General features: G+C 41.6%; 1 protein-coding gene across 2 annotated transcripts in view; it reads left to right on the forward strand.

The window, feature by feature from the left end:
• The window catches only part of IP6K1 (inositol hexakisphosphate kinase 1), a 279,958-nt gene extending 257,613 nt beyond the window's left edge, over nucleotides 1-22,345 (forward strand). For both annotated transcript variants that reach the window (XM_078661204.1, XM_078661205.1), the window contains exon 7: nucleotides 16,227-22,345. In XM_078661204.1, coding sequence (XP_078517330.1) covers nucleotides 16,227-16,691 — 465 coding nt within the window. In that variant the 3' untranslated portion in view covers nucleotides 16,692-22,345. The remainder of the gene's footprint in view (nucleotides 1-16,226) is intronic.
• Nucleotides 22,346-22,930: the final 585 nt, after the last annotated feature.

Below are 22,930 nucleotides of genomic sequence, written 5' to 3' on the forward strand. Positions count from 1 at the left end.
CAGTTACTTTTAGATAAAGTAGAATAGAAGTGCTACAGCAAACACTCCCGCACTACAGTATCTGAGATCAAGAGAACAAGTGAAAAACAGTTAAATACAAGTGACTTCATATTACATAGAAATGTATGCATTATTATTTTTCAAATTTGTCTTCTGTAGAATTCAGGAACGTTCTGTCGTAGTGCTTAGAGGTTGCACACAGTTCCACCAACAAATCACAGTCACTTAACCCCTTCCGTGCGGGAGTAATTCCCCCGCTGTGCGGGGGGGGGGGGCGCGTAGCGCCCCCATGCTCATGACGAGCTCAGCTCGTCATGAGGCACGGTGCTCGTGTGCTCATGACTAGCTGAGCTCGTGATGAGCAGACCCGTTCCCGTGGAACGCTCAGCACAGCAGGGGAATTATCCCCGCATGCGAACGTTCCACGGCTCATGACGGAGCGCCGTGCCTCATGACGAGCTAAGCTCGTCATGAGCATCGATGTGGGTAAGAATATATAGGATGGTACTCTTATAATGTACAGTACTGGTCCTATATATTCTTTAGGGAGAAGGTGAATAGGAACCGCAAATAAGAATAGAAATTAGAAAATAACATTCAGAAATGTAGGGTTTATCAAATATTTAAAGTAACAAAGTATGCTTGATAGCTATATTTTTTATTGTGCAATTTCGTAAAATATGTTTCTTGAAAAAAAATATATACAGATATATATTACAGATGGTGCTGAAAAATCTCCTGTTCCTCTTCTGTAACAATAGGACAATCTATTACAATATAACGATTGATACCATTGTTGCAGTAAAAAGAAAAGGAAAATAAAGTTATCTATTTATCAGAACATCCATAATGAAATATTTTCGAGCGGTAATTATTTACTGAACTTTTCTCCGGGAGGTGAAAAAGTTTGATCTTCGTGGTGACGGGTCATAGACTCCTCTGAGATCATAACTATGAGAATTATAATATATATACATTTTCACAGCATATGATCACAAGGGGGGAACAGACTAAAAACCAAAAGCCGGTGACGTTGCTTATATATCTTTACTCTTTGTGCCGACGTATCATGAACTCCACTGAGATCAGCATAACTGTTAATGTTTTAATATACATTTTAACAGTATATGATCTCTAGGGGAAAACACAATAACAACTGGAAGATGGTGACGTTGATTGTAAATGTTTAGGGTTTGTGCAATCGGATCACCAACACCTCTCAAGCGAAGTACAGTGTCATTATAATATAGAAAGTCACAATATATAAGCTGAAAGGAGCCAGAAAAGGAGCAATGTGTGTTGTAATCTATCTGTTTCTGAAAACAAGCTGCTGACGTTACAGAAAAAAAGCGAAAAACATGCAAGAAATTTTTTTTCTAGATATAAATGTTTAAATATTGACAAATAGCCACAAATTATAACTAAGTACTATGCCTATGCCATATTGAAACAATGTACAACTCTGGACTATGTTTGTTGACGCAAAAGAAGAATCCGGTGCTAGAAAAGGGAACCTGCATCACAGATTGGCGACTCAGAAATAACTCTCGAAAACTAAACTAATTGCACAGTAGGTGTGGTTTATATAGCTTTTGGCTCTTTAACCCCTTCCATGCTAATGACAAGGCCAGCTCGTCATGCAGTGCACTGGAGCTGTGCTTATGACGAGCTGACCTTGTCACGAACAATGGGAATTCAATGAAGTCAGCACCCAGCGGGAATTGCCTTAGCACCAATGTGGTTAATAGTCTATGGAAGGAAGATTTGCTCCGCCTATGTAGATGTCACGTTTTACAGTTTACACGTGCTGAGTTTTTAACTGTTTTACTTCTGCACGTGTTGGGAAAAGTTACAAACTGTGAAGCTGTAAAGGTTTCGATTTCCATAGTAACAAGTATAAGGTCATTATTATCTACATATGTTGAAGAGTTTAAAAAATGTTACTCGGTAAACTGTGTTGTTTGCATTCTCATGATTAAAAACCTCTAAATAGAAGACATAAAAAAAATATTGTTTACAATAGAAGAAAAAGAACAGAATATTTGGTATTACTATGCTTCTTAATTTAAAAAAAATGCTAGCATTTGTAAATCGTAAAGCTACCCACGGAAAAGAGTGCTGGCGCTTGGGGCGTTGGGAAGATTAAGCAAGGTATTACTTACAGTGAGATAGTGGTAGGCTAAGATGTCACAGTGTATAAAATGGGACATGGCTTGCGAACAGGTCTCTGCAACGCACCTGTATGGTATTGAATAGAAAGACATGCTTGGCTAGTAGAGACCAGGGACTTTCAGGATTAAAAGAGACCAAATTGCTCAACATAAAATACGTCACAGAGAGTGTTTTCAAATACTCTTTCATATTTAGAAGGACAGGATAAGTTACTGTGTGTAGCTTTTCTTCCCTATGTAAATATGTCCTCATTATACACAATACTTTGTGTTGAAGGGGCGTTCTATAGCTGTTGCTGTGAGTATTTTCGACTTATATAAGCAATGACTAATTTCTAATTATGTTAAAAGGTGAGTACTGGATAGGTCTTTAAGGATTGATGTGTGTGAAAACACATGAAGTATTCAAAAACGAATGTGAGAATGGTACCTAAATGCACACAGATTCACAGTGTTATTCTATACAAGCAACAGTATCCTTTGCATTTTACTAAAACACATTTACTAGTTTGGAAGGGGTAAGGTGAATAGACATATTCTACATTTTTTAGTACTGCATTTTAGTGTAAGAGCCTGAGTCATTTTCCATAGTCATAAGCAGTGACTGGTTTCGAATTTTACGAAAACTTAATTACAGGATATGTTTATAAGCAATTATATTTATATAACCTTATGAAGTACTAAAACTCTACTGTTGGAATGTTATTAGACAATGGTTTTTACATAATATTTATTTTGTGCCAAAATAGTTGATAAACCTATTTTTTATTATGTACTAAGAAACTGTTAAAGTGAAGTGTTTATTTTTTTGTGCAAGGACCTAGAACATAAATGATTTGTTATGGATAAAGAGGAGAATATGACCGAAGACACATTGAAAATGAGCAACAGTTTAATTGAAGTACAAAATCTACCTATAAGAGGCAGTGAGACTGAATTAGAGGACATCAGTTCTGCAGATATTACCTGTGATTTTGAAAATGAAAGCAATGATGCAGATTTTTTGGAAACACTGGATCACGTAGAGTTACTGGAAGCTATAAACTTTGAAATGGCAAACCAGCAGCATGATCTCGACGAAGTACCAGATGAACTCCTTTTAGAAGCTGTGTTAAAATATGAGATGTCTGAAGAATAATTTTATTGTTGAATAATAATAAAGCATTGAGCACTATGTACTTCTCCATTCACTGTACTAAAACTCAAGCAATTATAGATTCACTCAGACACTCTCTTTACAGTATTCTATTGATTCAGTCAGTAGCCAGTACTTCTGCAGCGAAGTAGGCCTTAGGACAAGGACTGCTTCAAAGCTGTATGCTGTATGCATACAGTCTTCTATCCACGTGCACACAAATTAGCATTTACAAAACCTATGAAATTCACTGAAAAAACCATAGGTTTCACACAAGTTATAGTTCGGAATTAGCATTTAAAAAACTTTAGAAATTCACTGAAAAAGCCATAGGTTTCAGCCACGTTATAGTTAGGAATTAGCATTCAAAAAACCTTAGAAATTCACTGAAAAAACCATAGGTTTCACACATTTTATAGTTAGCTGGACATTTCACTCATACAAAACCATTGAAATTCCCCTGTTATAGTTAGTTCAGCTAAGGATAACTCGCGTGCCCGCAATCCACTGCTGATGATGTCACATATTACATCATTCATGACATGGTCAGTGACATCACTGATGACATCTCAAATGACATCACTGATGACATCATCCATGTGACAAACTAATACACCTCATCATACAGTAGCATACCCTTTCAACACTCATTTTAAAATATGAAGTACCATATTTGAAACCATTGACACACCAGTACAAGTTTCTAAAAACCCACTCAGTAATTCCTACATCTACACACATCTAAACACTTACCTATAGATTCACTCATACATGCTAACAAAGATCAATAGAACACTATTAAATATACTTATACACCTATATCAACATTACACACCAGCACATATCCTATTCCTTTATGCAGACATCCTACTCACTTATGCAAACAATTGATCATACTTATATTTACTAAGCTACTCACTTAAACAAACACCACTTTATTTATTCATATAGATAGTAAGTCATACTAAGTGTGTTATAAAATCAGTATTACAAGTATACATTATGCATACATCATTCATACAATCACTGAGTATTATGTATACTTATTTATATACAATAACTGTCACGTACACTGCCTTTTATATTTTAAGTTTGTTGGACATGAGAAATATATTTACTCATCACAACAATCATAAAGAGGTTTACTCACCCGAACAACTGTTTCCACATACAGTCTTAACCTCATATACTTACTAAATCAACTATTTACACATCTTTCCACAGTCACACACGTCCCACCCAACCACACACACATTCATTCACTAACCCATACAAATACTCATTTAACTAATTAATAACTAATGTAGACTTTCACATAGGTAGTAACCAACTTATGTAGTTGTTTGCACAACAAAAGACAGAGTGATACAGGTATTCACACAGTTTAATCACTATCCCATATATTTAATGAGACACATTAAATTTGATACTTAGACAGTCAATCAAATTGCAACTGAATCCTCCTTTCAGTCACTTATACATCCACTCAGTCTTCAAGGCAGATTGCTATATATATATATATATATAATACTTATTTAAATATCAAACCAAACCATATGGACTGGATGATGTCATCAGTGATGTCATTTGAGATGTCATCAGTGATGTCACTGACCATGTCATGAATGATGTAATATGTGACAGTATCAGCAGTGGATTGCGGGCACGCGAGTTATAGTTAGCTGAACTAACTATAACAGGGGAATTTCAATGGTTTTGTATGAGTGAAATGTCCAGCTAACTATAACATGTGTGAAACCTATGTTTTTTTCAGTGAATTTCTAAGGTTTGTTTAAATGCTAATTCCTAACTATAACGTGGCTGAAACCTATGTTTTTTTCAGTATGTGTGTATGTATATATATATATATATATATATATATATATATATATATATATATATATATATATATATATATATATATATATATATAGATACAATATGCAAATGAATAAGCTATTTATTACCATTGTTGATTGTGGGGAGTAGCATTGACTCAAGGAATAAAGCCTCAGGTGAGTCGGGATGCCAGTCCCTCCTTCGACAATATTAAATAAAAAAATTATAGTCTATGCAGCTGCGTATATTGTTTATGCAATGGCATTTTTTCATGTGCATTTGTGTTAACAAAAGGTAACCAAACCTGAATACAAGGGGTTGAACTTGTTCTGCAAGGTAGACTCTCACTAAAGATATATCCTGACTGTATGAGTTTTTTTCCATATGTAAAGTAGTTGTTAGATGCAGTCGGAGTCAGTTAGGTTCTCTGTGGTAATCGGCTCCAACTTTGCTCTGTAATAATAAATGTATGAATACAATTTATTAGTACAGTTGATCTAAACTGCATGTTATTGCGCCACAGTTGGTTTAAATGTTCTCTCTCTCTCTATATATATATATATATATATATATATATATATAGAGAGAGAGATATAGATATATATCAATCACTATATAGTTTTAGTCTGGCCGAGATACCATAACAAGTTTTTTTTCTTCGGTAAAAACATTGGTGCATTGTGATAAATCTTCATAAAACTTCCCCAAAAAACTTTTATCCACCTCGGATGCTTCCTCGAAAGTTTCAGGATGATCCGTCCAGAGGGTGTGGAGAAGAAAAAGGAATCCTAAAACACTTTTCTCCCCATTCATTTCCCAGAGGAGAAATTAGAAAACTATGCAGAAATAATAGCTGAACAGAATTGCACCAGATTTTGAAGGAACTTTACTATGTATCCAATGAGTGTACTTTTTGTGATTTAGTGTTAGCTGTTTTAGGGAAATTAAGGCTTAAGATTTATAGATATGTTACCGTGGCACTTCCATGGGAGAAAAATGTCAAAACGCAGAATCCGATTGGCCGTCCAGCGAGGGATGCGCTGCAAATTTTTTGTGATAAGATGTTATTTTATATTTTTTTTAAAACAAAGAAATTCTCTGGAAAAAATGACGATTGAAGTGGAGTTACACGTCGAAAATCTTGCTTAAGCAGTAATGCTTTTTCAGTGAAAAGCATTATAATTTGGTAACCATAAAACCAGGGAAACTCAACAATTATACGTAAATGACTAACTGCACCGCTGTGATGCGCTGCTTATGACCTCACATATTACATCACTGATGACGTATAAACTCAATGGCAGAGAAAGTTATACTTGTGTCATTTGCATATAACTGTTGAATTTCCCTGTTTTCATGGTTTTTAAACAGTAGTGATTTGTCAATTCATTTTTAAGGTTTCTCTTTAGCGCAAGTAAAAATCCTGCTACCTTGCTAACAATTAACTCCACTTTAACCATTAGTGCTTTCTGCTGCGCAGTCCTGAGCATCAATGTCGGCACCATCGTTGAAGGGAGAGTCAATAGTCCTTTTGGACTCTTGAGACGAAACTAGAGCTTCTCCCATCAACGTTGCACTGACCTCACATTGACCTTCATTCTGACCCAGAGTCACTCCCACTATGCCACCATGAATTCGGAGACGATAATGATGGTTCTAGCCACGTGTAAAATCACTAAGACTTGTATTTGGATGTAAAAGATGCTAGTGGCTTGGATGCATCTCCTGAAACTAGCCTACACTCTCCTCTTCCTAATGTGGACACAGAAGAGTCTGCCTCTTTTGCCACAGTAGTAAGAAGGCCTGCTGAGGTCTTTGACTTAACCCTGCCCACCACAGAAGCCAAGACCAATGTACTAACGCTTCACCCTGGACAGACTGACCAGAGTCTTCAAATACCATTCAAGGAAGCCCTTATGGAAACAACGTTGGGGCTCCTGGTCAAAGCCAGGTTCTTGCCCCTGCAACATTCGTCACCAGATAGCTCGGTGGTGCAGGCCTCCACTAGTGGTCTGAACCCGAATGGTTTACACCACCACCAGATCAGAAGTCGACAAGCATAGAGACATTCTCCAAACATGTTGTTCTCCTCTACCAGCTTTTGCAGTCCATCAATACAAGCAGCCTCCTGGCGAGCTGTACCAATGCGTTATGAGACATGGTAGCGAACACCTTGCCCATGGTCCCACATGATGTAAGGCCAGGCCAAATGACCAACGCCTTAACAAAGATTGCCAAGATTTGGTGAGTTACTTCATCAGGTCAGGCCTGAGCACTACTGACTGCTTGGGTAGAGCAGCCGGGACCAGCGTGTGGTGCTTCTGCGCCGCGCTTGGATCGGTTCTGCTAGATTCTCTGGTTACATCCAGCAGTCACCTATAGACCTGCCCTTTAATGGAACCCATCTCTTTGGAGAAAAGGTGGACTCAGCACTTGAATGTTTCAAGGACAGCACACCCACTGCACACTCTTGGGCTAGCTCCACCTTTGCGGCAGTTCCCCAACAGTGTTGACACTTTTGAGTTTACTGGAAGAGATGCTGACAGAGGCAACACAAGTACATGTCTCAACAACAGCAAAAAACCTCTTGATACTTTTGAGGTAGAGTTAGAGGCAGTGGACGAGGCCATCAGTGTCCAGCCCCCAGGGCACACAATCTACCCAAACCACAACATCCACCCCGCTGCTCCCGCAAAACCACATTAGGTCAGACTTCTGCAGTATATGAGTACTGGGTGGGAGGTCGCAGCACCTTTCAGCTCCCTGGGTGGAGGAGCATCTCCTCTGATCAATGAGTGCTCCAAAAATATAGAATAGAGTTACCCCGTGCCCTTCTCAGCACATCCCCCAGATATGTCACCCACGCCACAACACATCCGCGAGGACCACTTGTCCATACTCCAGGGGAAAATGTAATCTTGCTTAACCAAGGGAGCTGTAGAGAGGGTTTCGGTATCAAAAATCGGGACTGGCTGTCACTCCCATTATTTTCTTGTGCCAAAAAAAAAGCAGAGGTCTCATGTTAAATCTTTGCCTTGTGAAATTCTCCTTCCCGAAGGACAAGTTCAGAGTATTCACTCTGGCCCAAGTTCTGTCTGCACTGGATCCAGGAGACTGGATTCGCAAGATGCCCATTTCCACATCCCAATCCTGCAATCCCATAGATGTTATTTGCAGTTTCAGATAGGCCCAAAGCACTTTTTGTTCACAGTGCTCTCCTTCGGCCTTACTAGTGCTTCTCTTGTGTTGACAACGATGGTGGTGGTGGTTGCAGCACATCTACGGAGGGTGGGAATACCACTCTTTCTCTACCTCAGTGACTCGTTGCTGAAGGTGGGCTAGCTTCAAGTGGTCTTAGACTACCTCCAGACGGTGAGAGACTCATTAACATTGATGGGCTTTTCCATCACCATGCCAAAGTAATACCATACTCTTTCTCAAAGGCTCTATTTCATCTGGGCCATCCTGGATACAGTGCTCTTCAAGCTTTCCCTCCGCCTCTGTGAGCCCAGGACATTCTGGCTATGATCTCGATGTTTCAGCGTTTGACCTGTCTCAGTGAGAGTGGCTCTGAGGCTTCTTGTCCTCTCAGCTATCTGCATCCTACTAGTGGACTACATCAGGTGGCACTTGTAGGCGCTGCAGTGTGATTTGAAGTACAGGGGTCCCAGCACCAAGGGAACCTTTCAGATTTCATCCAGGTGTCGGAGGAGACTGCAAAAGATCTGCAGTGGTGGTTTCTTGACTGCAATTGGCCCAGCGGCAGACCCCTCACCTTACCCCACCCAAAACTAACAGTAATAAAAGATGCATTGTTGCTGGATTAGGGACGACCTCTTTGAGATGTGGAGAAGACTCTGGTCTCCAACAAAGACCTGTCGCCACATCAACTTTTAAGAGTTATGGCCAATTTCCTTGGCACTGAAGGCATTTATTCCGTCCATCAAGGGCTAATGGGTACAGGTTCTCACAGATACCTCGGCCACCATGTGGCACTGCAACAAGCAGGGCAGTGCGGGATTGTGGGTCCTGTGTCAGGCGGCTTTAAGCCTCTGGAAATGGCTGAATGCTCAGGGCATTTCTGTGATATTTCTATGATCGTCCAGCACCTGCCTGGATTTTTAACTGCTAGGCAGGCTAACTCTGTTGCCTACCACATCAGGAATGGCAGTTCCACTCAGAGGTTGCATTGGTTTTTTTCCAACAATGGGTAGAACCCTGACTCGATCTGTTCACCTCTGCAGAAAACATGCAGAGTCCTGGATTTTGTGTGTTGGAGTTCCCAAGGCAGCTCTCCCTTATAGAAGCCTTTTGCCTAGATTTGGTTGTCCTGTACACCTCTCCGCTCCTACATCTCGTGCCCAGAGCATTGAAAAATATCATGAAAGACCAGGCCCAAGTCATCCTGGTGGCTCCGGACTGGGCAAGGAGAGTATGGCACTTAGATCTTCTGGCCATGAGCGTATGTCCTCCCATTCGGCATCCCCTTCGGGAGGACCTCTTGTCGCAGCAGCAGGGCCAGGTAATGCACCCAAGCTTGCACGAACTACACCTCCATACACGGAGATTGAGCAGTCACAGCTGATGGCTTTAAATCTTCCTCCCGAAGTGTTTGTTGTTATTTTGGAAGCCAGGAGTCCTTTCACCAAAACTTTATATGGAGTACGCTGGGAAACGTTTGTTGGTCTGGTGTTCCTCCCATTACGTTCAGCGTTTACAGGCAAAGTTGTCTGACATCTTATTGTTTTGTCTCTCTGTAGCCCAGTAAGACCTTATTACGTCGAAAGTTAAGGGTTATCTTTTGGCCCTTTCTGCAGTTGCCCGATCAGCTATTCCTGTTCAAATCACCTGTTGTCATGCAATTATTAAAAGGACTGATCCCTATGTTCCGACCAACATCTTTTGTGATCCCACTGTAGGGCCTTAATTTGGTTCTCACATGCCTGATAATCATCCCTTTGAGCCCATGCACAGTTGCTCCCTACGTCTACTCATCATAAAGACTGTAGTCCTCATTGCCTTAACTTCGGCCTGATGAGTGAGTGAACTCCAGGCCTGGTCTGCCAACAGCCATACAGGTCCTTCTTTCCATACAAGCTTATCCTCCTGATAAAGGCAGCATTCTTGCTAAAGGTATTCCCACTCTTCTACATAGGTCAATCGCACAGCTAGTGACTTTTTTTTACCTCACCTCACCCCACCCATCTAAAGAGAAGGAACAGCTCCACCGCCCTGACTCTAAGAGAACCCTCAGCCTTTACATTGATCACACCAGGGAACATCGATTGGACAATCAACTCTTTGTGGGCGTCTCTTCAGCAAAAAATAAGAAAACTGCAAAAGAGGACCATCTCTCAATGGATCATTTTATGCTTTAAGACCTTCTATGAGCTAGCCGAAACGCAGCCACTGGAAGGCCTGTGCACTCATTCTACCAGAGCAAATGCTACTACCACTGTGCTTGGGTGCGTTGTGCCAGTCCTGTACTTCTGCCAAGCTGCCACATGGGCATCCCGTTACAAAGCACTATTGCCTGGACAGCCAGGTCCTGCAGAGTGGGCATGTTGCCCTATCTGTTGAGTAGGATATCCTGGTCTGAGCCATTTCACAGTCTATCAGAAAAACAAGTTACTTACCTTTGATAACACCATTTCTGATAGAGATTCTAACAGCTGATCCTTCACTGACCCTCCCTCCTCTCTTTCTGTGGAATGGACTCATACAGTCAACTATAGAGATCTCCACTCTGGCATTTTTTTTTATTTCTATGGCCTCCGCATGCAACAGCAAGAACAGAGAATTCAATGGCACGAACAGAGATCCGAACGAAAGTGACATTGGTGTGCAGAGGTTGCACACATATAGTATCCACCCCAAGTCACATCCGGGATGGAACTAATGCTGAGCTGCACAACACCACCTTCCAGCGCATGAGGTAGTTACTATGAGAATCTTCCAGATCCAGTCAGGATAATGAGGAAAATTCACAAGGTTAGGCATCTGTGGGTAGTTAGAGTCTCTACCATAAAAGGCATTTCCAACTGTAAGTAACTTGAACATCAGAAGGGTGAACAATTAAATATTACCTCTGCCATGGATCTGGGGCAAGTTTTTGCCACCACTTTGAGTACGATTTCCATATCAATTGGGACATTTTCCTCCTAGTCTTTTTCTGAACCCTTTGGAAGCAGAAATCGCATACATGACCTTCACAGCAGGAAGGCCTTGAGTTCTACTTTGAGGGTGTGTCTAGCGTTTGCTTCTTCAGCGAGTTTATGTCTTAGGTTACCCATAATTCAGTAAAAGGGCATTTTAGGTCTCCGTCCCCCAACTGGTGGTTTCATGTATTCTATAATGCTATGCTATTCAAGGTCTTTTAGACTTCGCTACACTCTTAACTCCTCAACTACCGGAAATCCACACAAATATTGTTAGGTAAATGCGATACCTATTGCATTGCAAATGCTTGTTGTAACTTCTATTCGTAAAGGATAATAAAATACATTCAAGATAGCCTCTACACCTACACGCACATTCATCAATGTCACCTAATTACACTATTCTACACCACACAATTCCACAACTAGTAATTTCAATCAAACCCACTTAATTCAACTCGACACCACACACATCCACTCCATAAACATAAGTAAAAGACATTGTCATTTACAACACCATTAGCTCCAACTTTAACAAATGCAAGACCAATTGCATTGGAAATGCTCGTTTTAGGACTTGTGCCTCCGGTATCAGCCAATATTGATTTGAATAAGGAGACTGCAAGTTATTCTCATGCAATGTAAGGGCAAAACGGTGGTCACAGTGAGAGTTACTCTGCATAAACACGCAACTCACATTCTACTCTCCATGTCCAGCCATCAACAAGAAGCACAGTAAGCTGGATAAAAAGGCTCACCATGCTCTACTCCGCTACCAAATAAAACACTAAAAGACGTTACTCTAATTTTATACTATTGAATGGCCTCCCACGTTAGTTTCCCCCACATTCAGCCGCTGCACCCCTCACCTGGTCTATGTCGTCAGCCATCTTTCAAAAGCAGCGTTTTCACCAACGCAGGATTCGAACCGGCAACGCTCTGCTTGCGGAGAAGTGCAAGAGTGTCCTGTGCCGAATCATAGAGACAGGACATAGATTGATTGGATCCTGCATACTTGATAGTAAAAGGAACCGGCCATTTTGTAAAAGAGCCGTTTTCGTTGGGCTGCTTAGAAATCACCACCCCTTGTTGTAAATAATTTTGTCCACCCTAAGCGTGGAAGGGTATACTCAGATGTGAGTCCCTTGCTCATTGCACCATCAGGATTCAAGCAAGCCGGGCCGAAGACGGCTGTATTGCCAGAAACCGGTCCCCGGAAGCTTGTTTCCTTTCCAGTGAAGAATTGGCTTGGTAGTTTGGTCTGCCCTGTTCCCATGATGCTCTGGGCCAGGGACAGACTAATTTGCATACAGCCAGGTTCTGAAACTGGGATGGTGCAATGAGCTAAAAAACGGTGTTGGATCTAGCCCTGATCTCTTGACTGGGTGAGAGTACTCTGCTTAATTCAGAGGCTCTGTCCATCACCACCCCTTGTTGTAAATAATTTTGTCCACCCTAAGCGTGGAAGGGTATACTCAGATGTGAGTCCCTTGCTCATTGCACCATCAGGATTCAAGCAAGCCGGGCCGAAGACGGCTGTAATGCCAGAAACCGGTCCCCGGAAGCTTGTTTCCTTTCCAGTGAAGAATTGGCTTGGTAGTTTGGTCTGCCCTGTTCCCATGATGCTCTGGGCCAGGGACAGACTAATTTGCATACAGCCAGGTTCTGAAACTGGGATGGTGCAATGAGCTAAAAAACGGTGTTGGATCTAGCCCTGATCTCTTGACTGGGTGAGAGTACTCTGCTTAATTCAGAGGCTCTGTCCATCACCACCCCTTGTTGTAAATAATTGTGTCCACCCTAAGCGTGGAAGGGTATACTCAGATGTGTGTCCCTTGCTCCATCAGGATTCAAGCAAGCCGGGCCGAAGACGGCTGTAATGCCAGAAACCGGTCCCCGGAAGCTTGTTTCCTTTCCAGTGAAGAATTGGCTTGGTAGTTTGGTCTGCCCTGTTCCCATGATGCACTGGGCCAGGGACAGACTAATTTGCATACAGCCAGGTTCTGAAACTGGGATGGTGCAATGAGCTAAAAAACGGTGTTGGATCTAGCCCTGATCTCTTGACTGGGTGAGAGTACTCTGCTTAATTCAAAGGCTCTGTCCATCACCACCCCTTGTTGTAAATAATTTTGTCCACCCTAAGCGTGGAAGGGTATACTCAGATGTGAGTCCCTTGCTCATTGCACCATCAGGATTCAAGCAAGCCGGGCCGAAGACGGCTGTAATGCCAGAAACCGGTCCCCGGAAGCTTGTTTCCTTTCCAGTGAAGAATTGGCTTGGTAGTTTGGTCTGCCCTGTTCCCATGATGCACTGGGCCCGGGACAGACTAATTTGCACACAGCCAGGTTCTGAAACTGGGATGGTGCAATGAGCTAAAAAACGGTGTTGGATCTAGCCCTGATCTCCTGACTGGGTGAGAGTACTCTGCTTAATTCAGAGGCTCTGTCCATCACCACCCCTTGTTGTAAATAAAAGAATACAAAGACAGCAATTTACAAAGAAAAGGCTTTAAATAACGAAAGCAAATCAACATGGCTTCCTATTCTTTGTATGTTTCTCATTTTATTAAACAAATCCATCCTTAATATATTTTTTTAATTTGCAAGACACAGTTTTAAAAGAAAAAAAGTAATAATTTCAGATTAATGTGCAATTTTAAAACAGAAACTTCAAGCATTGTTAGGCTAGCAATTTCTCTTCCTCTCTTGCATGAAATGTGTCACCTAGAAACGTAAGCCAATGATAACGTGAGTAGAAACATGATGGACAAGTAATCTTCTGTCCTCTAGCCACCCCTACAGAGTAATAAAACAAGGACTCCCTTCTCTTAGGTTTAATGTTTACACTGCCTCCACCATGTATCTTTTTTGCTAAGCCATTGTGCTCTAATCTGAGTGCATTCTGTTGTCAAGATACCTCGTGACGTGAGATTGTTATTGCACTGCCGCCCCTCTGTTTGCATAATCGCTCTCATGTCCGGAAGGCGTTTGATTGCGCCTTGTAAAAATGCTAAATAAAATAAACAAACCCAATGTATGACAATCGTGTGCAAGTATCTGTGAGGCAGTATAAGGGAGGTGAAGGACAGAGTCTGTCGGGCACGAGCAGGCCGTATAAGGGAATGTGTCGGAGTCAGTGAGTACACAATGAAACAGGGCACATGGGCGAGGTTATGTGTAAAATTGATTTCATGCAAGGCTGTGTAAAGTTTACGTAAGGGTGTGAATGAGGCCTCGCATGTGCAGGAAGAAGCGTGGAGCAGTGACAGCGAGGCATAATGTGTGAGTGTGAGAGGCAGGTGAATGAGACTGCAGCATAGTGTGGTGCCAGATGACATGCGTGTGAGACGGGGAGAGAGTTAAGAGCGCCACATTGAGAAACTGCATCTTCGGTTTAGGAGTGTGTGTGTGTGTGTGAGAGAGTTAGTGTGGGTGTGTGTGGGAGAGTTAGTGTGGGTGTGTGTGGGAATGAAAGAGAGAGAGCGCACGCACTAGGTCAAGATATTGTTAATACGCGGCAAGTGTGGGGGAGAGATAATGGCGGCCGGAGATAGCAAGGGTTGCGAGGAGGGAAGCGGCACTGGTAGCGAGCAAGCGCCCTCCGCGTTCACGGTGCCACGGATGTTTATCGCACGAAGAGGGCTGTGCGAGAATGCAGCAACTTTCCTTGGCATGCTGACTACTAAAATATTTATCTTAAGGCGCCCTGCCCGGGAGGTAATGCCATACCGCTCTGTGAGCCAAGCCTGCCCCTTCCCACAAGCTGTCCTGGATACAACCACATGTGTGAGGTCACAGCTCTCCTCAACCAAGTGCCTCCCTGTAGCGGGACCAACCCCAGATGTTATCAAAGGCAGGGCCAACCAGTGCTTTAGTATTAGGGTAACCAGAATTTTAAAGCCAAAAACCAGGACATTTCACAACCAGCGAGGTCCCGAAAGTGAAAGAGGACCGCACTGCAGGGGGATCTCTTATCTTTATGGGGCCATGTGTTTGGCCCCATAAAGATAAGAAACTGCTTTGCGACAGTAGCAAAGCAGGCGAGCCAGTCCCGCTCAGAGACAAAGGGCGTGAACAGAAAACCCTCATTTCCAATGGCAGGCCACCGTTTAGCATAAACGGTGACGCCAGCCAATGGAAATGAGGGACGGGGCTTAAAGCCCTCTTCTAAAAGTCCTCTCTTACAAAATCTCTTGCGGAGCCTGACAGCGCTTTGCGCTGCAACGTCACGCGAGACCTAAAAAGGATATCACTGGGAATCTAAATATGTGTATTATGTGAAACGGGGTTGTGCTGCAGGGTGCTAACTCTAATATTTTCAGTGGTTTTGACACAGCACTTTGATTCCTCCCTTTACTGGGGACTGACAGGGAAACATAGAAACGTTTGTGGGGTAGAAGAAGAGGAGCTGTGCGGATTTATGTTTATGTCCCTGTATATCTTTAATTGGTCTAACCTGATAGGTGGTCGACCAGCCCCCGTACTAGAAATAACTAACGAGATGGAACCCTCAATCCTGGGAGTGGAGTTAGTCATCACTTGCTGCTATGCAATTGTTATACTATTGTTTAATTTTTACTCATACTGTATGATCTTTACCCTTCTGATTGTGGCATACGGACTGTAAAGATATATGAAGAGTGGGTTTGAGATCCTGGAGTAACTTACACATTGTAATGCAATTCGAGTTATTAGCACCTGTGTAAACTATATAAAAAAGAAAAAAGTGGAATGCAATGATCTTTATGATTAACAATGCAGTATTATAATAAAAATAAGTTACAAAACAATTGGTCTACTCCAGGATGGAAATTTGCGGAGACTGCATCGTTTTTTCTTGAGTTACTGTGCTACAAGAACATTTTTTGAATGAGAGAAGTATTCATCTAAATTGTTATCTAAACATTTTTTTCTTCTACTTCAGGTTTTCCAAATGAATACGGGACATTATGTTTGTCGCAACAAGTATTATGGACGTGGGCTCTCAATCGATGGGTTCCGACATGCTCTTTTCGAGTATCTCCACAATGGTCTGGAACTTCGCAAGGACCTCTTTGACCCAGTTCTTTCAAAGCTCCGTGGTCTTCTGGGTGTCCTGGAGAGACAGGCTTCCTACCGGTTTTACTCCAGCTCCCTCCTCATCATTTATGATGGCAAAGAATGCCCAAAGCGTACAGAGAACATGGACACGGAGACTCCAGAAGATATCCCCAGCCTCAGCTATCCTTCCATGCCCAAGGTGGACGTGCGAATGATTGACTTTGCGCACAGCACTTTCAAGGGTTTCCGGGACGATCCCACTGTGCATGACGGGCCAGACAAAGGCTACGTGTTTGGGCTAAAGAGCCTCATTAACATTCTCGAATGTTTGAGAAAAGAGAACCAATAGCTCTGAAAAGAGGAGGGGAGTAGGTTCCACTCCTACAGTAACACTGTCTTGTTTGTAACGTCATTGTACCTTACTCAGCTGGAGGACAGAAGAAGCACTTCTACATACTGTTTGGATCTAACTGCTAAAAAGAAAAGAAGATATTTTTAAGGGTTATATTGCTGGTATGAAGAAACCAAAAGATATGTTTTTAGTTGTGATTTAGAGTATAAGTCGTCTAAATGATTCGAGGCACTTTTTGGCCACGATTTCCTTTTATGTTGATGTGTGGATTGCCAGCAATTCAAAGGAGGGGAGAGTCCCCGTGGACCTTGCTGTGTTAGGTCCATATTTCTAAGCTTCAGTGTCAGACACTTTGCCAAGTTTTAAATTCCATCCAGGCTACAAAGTCATTGAAGTGGCGGTGGGAGAGAGCAATAAGGAGTGTACCTGAAACCTTTTTCTCCCCGTGAGGAGAATTCTAGGACTTTATTGACTCATACTGAAGCTTCTTTCTCCAGTGAAGCTTGTAGGACCTGCAGTTTGGCTTTCCTTGCTGTTCCCTGTTTGGGAAGGATAATCTGAGGACCTTCCCACAAGACGATAAAAGTAGCTTATGGTCTGAAAGTGTTCTAGCCGCACATGTGTTTAGTATGTATATGTATAATTGTATACCCACGCTCAAGTTAATTACAAGATAGTATCATATATAATCATTCTCTTGAACTTGCACACTGCCATGAAAAAGACAGTTATTTCCCTTCTTCCTTGCAGAAAGGACTTATTGATCATTCGAAGTGTTTGATCACCCCAACTGCATATGGCTCCCAGGATACGTCGCTACACTGGCCGTAACCTGTGACAGTCTTGGAATTGTGTTCTTTTTTCTCCCAGCAAGCAAAGGCATGCCTAACACAATTTCCTGAGGAAGGCAACTAAAATAAGTTGGAGGGGTTGGTACTATGTTACCAACTATTCATGTCCAAACTAATGTTATAGCCATTTAGTAACTGTTAAGTGCCTGGAGAGTATCTATTAGGTAGTGGTCCTGTGCTGACAGCTGCACTTGTGGCATCGGGCATTAAAGCTTCGTTTTAAGGAATAAAAGGGAGGTTAAACAAAGGCCATATACATCTTCGTAATGTAATCTTTCCTGTGGATAACCCTTATTGTCCCACAAATCAAACATCCTGCCAGGACAAGCTCACCCGACAGAGCTGTTTGCAAACTGCACTCTGTCAGATTGCCTATCAATTCCAGACTTCGCTTTTTCTTTGTTTCAGTTTTGCAAAAAAAAAAAAAAAGGTATATGTATCTGATTATTTTCTTTGCCTGTAATAATTTTACTTAAGTGGTTACTAGAGTGTTTACACATAAAGTAGCATTGCCTTGATCAGACTTTGAAGCATGCAATGCTGTTTTTCTGTTAGGATCTATCTCTGGGAAAAAGCACATTTTTGCGAATGGCTGTCCCCTATTTGTATGTCCGTTTTAAAAGGGTAACAACTTACTTGTAGCTAAGTTACTTTCCTCTTTGGTTTTACTGAAAAAACGTGATTTGTGCACTGAAAATATCTTTTATATGGTTAACACACATTTTCGGTTATTATCGTTGGAACCGCCTTTCCCCTCCCAGATGCATTGTAGTCAGAGGCGTACTGGTATAGCTCTTTCTAGTCCCAATCATCATGGTTCCCACCACACTTTGGCTAATTGGGAAATGGTAGAGTGGGTTTGGAAGTCGATCTAATACTACAAGAATGCAAATTGAGGCACGTAGCCCTGAGAAGTGGTAAGCACAGTCCCTATCAGTTAGAGGCACGTGCAACAATACTATATTGGCGCATTGTTTAACCAGCGCATCACAACTGCTCCTTGGTCGTTTTCAGATCTCTGACACATAGCTTCCAAATGGACCATGTCTTCTGTGACACTCGTTGTCGGTTCTGGCTTGTCCGCTAATAATGCTGTAGATTTTTTAAGTCCGTACTTAAAAATTGGATTGTCCGAGTACAAATGTAGTACACCTACCTTATGCCTCGATATCTTCGACCAGTCAAGACTGACTCAAGATGTAATACACAACACTGGGCCACTTGGAGGCAACAGGTACATAACTGACATCAACCACATCATACATTCTGCACAGTGCTGCAGACTTAAATGTGCTCACCCTCGCGCGCTAAACAAAGCAGTATTACAGTGGTTTTCTATTTCCTGTGAAAGTCTGTGGGGGAACATTGCTTCTTCACTTCTGAAAGCAAGCAGGGCATAGACAGCCGTATCAATGCCTGACATCAGGAGTTAAGTCTTGAAAGAAATTAATCGTTCACCTAAGGTGTGCTGGCTGAACTTTTAGACTTCGTGCCATATTTGTCACCTTGATCCAGTGCATCTAGTTCTTTGTGATCCAGGTTGTTAATAAATAGATGCCTCCAACTACAAGCCTCCACATTGTAGAGATGTATTGACTAATAATATTGATGGAGACAGAAATGTAATTGAAAAATCTGTGCATGTACAGATATCAAACACCACCATTCTCACCCCTACCTTTTCCCAGTCTAACCCTTTTAGACTGAACAAATAGCATGAAGCATAGGACTAGCTGGCTCAGAAATATTATTTGCTGATGGCAGGTTTGAGTAACTTCATTCAGAGGGTAAATATAGCAGATGATGAAAGAAACATATCTCCAAATGTCTTGTCTTCCACAGCTGGTTCTGCAGTGTCCTCCACATTCAATGTATGTACATTCCCACTAGTAGTGACATTCAGCAAACGTACTATTTTAATATTCAAGTGTGCATTTCTCTTACCTGACCAGGTTCTGGGAGTTGCAGAAATCCTCAACTACAGTTGTTGGTGACTCATAACATCTCAGACTCAAGGTTTTTTCTTGTTGGTGTATTACAGCATGTGACTATTCATTCCCAGACATCTGCATTTACGTGTTATGACTGTACAGGCCGGCATTTCTTTAGCTCTGCTGAACCCTGCACTACAAGGCAAAGAAAGAAAGACTTGGCCAGTGATCATTTTCTCACACATCGCATGAGTGAAGCTGATCCTTTCAGGGATTGTTTATACGGGTGACACGTCTGTTATTTTTTTTCTTTTCCATGGAAACTTCAATGAGTTACAGTTTTGCAGTTCTGTTTTAGGAGTGGTTGGGTATGGGGTAATATGGTGCATGATGGCAACAGCGAAACCTGTGTCACTGAATTGCAACGTTAACTTGCCTCAAATGTACCATCCCCCAGTAGATGCCTTCAGCTGCTAATCTATAACAGAGGAGTTTTCTCGAGCCACACCATGACTGTCTACGAAGACTGGACTAAGGACAAGTGAAATACCTGTGACCCCACGGTGATATTATTTAGTGTGCTGATGTTGCAGTGGTCATTTACCCATGGACATCATGTGGATTGACGAGCACAGTGGTTGTGTGTGCGCGCACCACACTGCCACTCTCGAAAGAAAATCTCTAGCTTGATGCCTGGGCCCAAGGATTGGAACATTTTACATATCTTCTGACCGTCATCCTGTTTCCAAAGTTTGTCACTTGTGCGAGAAAAGTTTCATGTTGAAAATGTTCCTGTTTTACCTTCCTACATAGAATATTGGCATGGAAGGCAAATTATTCTCTTGATTTTTACAAGAACGTTATTGTGGTCAAACCATTTGAAAGTAGGTTACATTGTGTATTACAGTGAATAGACGTGCAGGTTCTCCTAAAAGGAACTTTCACCCCTCTTCCTAAAGTTTCAGCTATTTCCTCACCTAGAGTACTCGCTTTTTATCATTGCTAAAACTCAATCGGAGCACCCTGCTGCACAATTGAATATATGATTGCTTGTGTCACCAAAATGAGAAGCAGCACGAGAGAAGAAAGAAGTCATCCTTTTGCAGTAAATTGTCAATTGTTTTGGCACTTTGGCATTTTCTGGTGCTGGTTGTTGTTTTACGGGAATTTAACTAGTACACATAAGCTATTGGTGTATCCTGGTACTTCTATGAGCTTTCTTGTCTGGAAAGGGCTTTGTCCTACTCCTCTTGAATTTCTTACAGTGCATACCGAAGTCTAGATGTGGAGGTTAGTTGGGGCTCGTTTGTAGAAAGTAGCTGATGTGAAAAGCTATGGTCTTTTTTGGTTAAATCTAAAAATCAAACTGTACCACCATCCCATCTTAAAATATTGAACCGAGTATCACAGTGCACATGATTATTTGTGTTGTCCTTTGGTTTCATTTCACTTGATGAACAGAACATTAGTTTCCTATCTGGGAATTCAGTAAAGCCGCAGATCTGTCCTTGTGGAGGCACGATGGAAGTATCTGTAGTAGAAAGCGCAGAACAATTTGATGCCACAGCTCCTTCAGAGGAACGGCCAGTAATCATGTTTAAAGAAGGGCTTTATTTTTTGTCTGTAAAAATAATATATATGCTGAGTGTAATGTGCTATTTATTAAAATTTTTGAGTGCAAAGGACCATGATTCATGAAAGTAGAATTGTGGAGCGGGTTGTGCAGCCCCTGTCCTCCCTCAGCAGTGGCAATGAAAGCTTTTGAATCTGCACATATGCATACATGGTTTATGCCAAGCTATTGTGTTCATGTGCATTCATTGTAAAAGTAGAGCATTATCCCATTGTGTAGATCTAAAGTGTGAACAGTGAAGAGGAGTGCATGACTAGTCAGATTCTACAGAACATGAAGCTCCACTATGGTAAGAATAGAGGATTTGACATTTGCACTGTAGTAATAAAGGTGCGAGTCTGTGTCTTTATTACTACACTTTCTCCAAATAACGTTACGTTGTGCCAATTTAATTTTCACTGGCATGGCTTACATATAGCCATACACAGATTTATTACTAGGGCTCAGATGTCAAATTCCTTGTTATTACAAGGTTACCGTTAAATTGACATGCAAAGAGCACGGTTTACTTCCTCACAAATTGACTATTACGGTGACTTTACACAGGGAAACAACTCTCCTAAGAGTCAGGCGTCCTCCTCAGTGTGCTTTTACCTTACTGCAAGCATTTAACTCCTTGGATCCTGGTTTTGGTTAAATACTTTATTAAATATAATAAGCATGAAAACGTCATGGCATAAACCATATATGCAGATGTACAGATTGTAATTGTCTATTTCTTACCACTGTTGAAGGGCGGGGCAGTGTCATGTCTTGCTTTCGCTTCTCATTAGTCATGGCCCCTTCCGACACATCAATTTTAATATTTATCTTTAAGCTGTGTGAGATATATATATATATATATATATATATATATACACACACACGCGCTCTATGGGGTAGTAATATCATTATCACTTTTGTGTGAAAAAGGTTCAGTTTAACTATGTCCTCAAGACTTCAACTGAGAATGGGAAAAGATCAGTTAAACGCCACTGCTGTCAAAGCCTGGCTTCCTCCTCGTATAATCCCACTTGTTTAAGTCTCCTCTCTTCCGTATATATGGCGCCTGCACTTGCTTAACATCAGAATATTGTTGTTTGAGAAGTAATTCCCGAATGGCAATAGGTTTTTAATGCAACTTTAGTATGCATTCCCTCTTCCTCCACCTGACCCTATTTCTTCATTGCTTGTTCCAGGTTAAATATTTTTGATGTACTAGATCACTTAAAATATATATGAATTATTTATTTTTAACAGAGTACGTTTTATTCTTATCAGGGAATCTTTCTTTCGATCAGTTTGTGTGTTAAATTCTGATGGAAAAAAATGCTTCACGCTTGTTTAGTGCTTCACAGAAGCTGAGATTTGAGAGTGTCTTAACCAGAGTTTAATTTCTAAATCAATAATTGACAAGGCCCAAAGGTTTGGGGGGTCTTGTGCCTTATTCATCCGCCACCAGACACTTCCTGACCCTTTACCTGATTCTTGCATGCTCTTTCATCCCTGCTTTCTACCTTCAGCAATGTTTTTCGGTCTTTCTCTTCCTTGTTCTTTCCCCCTTTTGTCTTTTTCTCTGTCCATCTGTGGGTGAAAGTCTGATGTGGTGGTCCCCAAAAATGAGTGCCAGTGAACCCCACCTGCGATCTCTGGCTCAAATTAAGCAAGGTGCTGAGAATTTTGTATGACAAGGAACTAACATGAAAGAAAATGCTTGCATGCCCATCTGTTGTGAATGTTAAGTGTGTTGATAGTTTTTGCCGATGCAGGCTCATACAGAAACTGTGGTGCTATTCCTAAGATTAGGAATTAACTTACCGCTCCAAAGGTTTTGTTGTGGCA

Source organism: Lissotriton helveticus, chromosome 9 (genome assembly GCF_964261635.1).
Source record: "Lissotriton helveticus chromosome 9, aLisHel1.1, whole genome shotgun sequence".
In the NCBI taxonomy this organism is placed as follows: domain Eukaryota; kingdom Metazoa; phylum Chordata; class Amphibia; order Caudata; family Salamandridae; genus Lissotriton; species Lissotriton helveticus.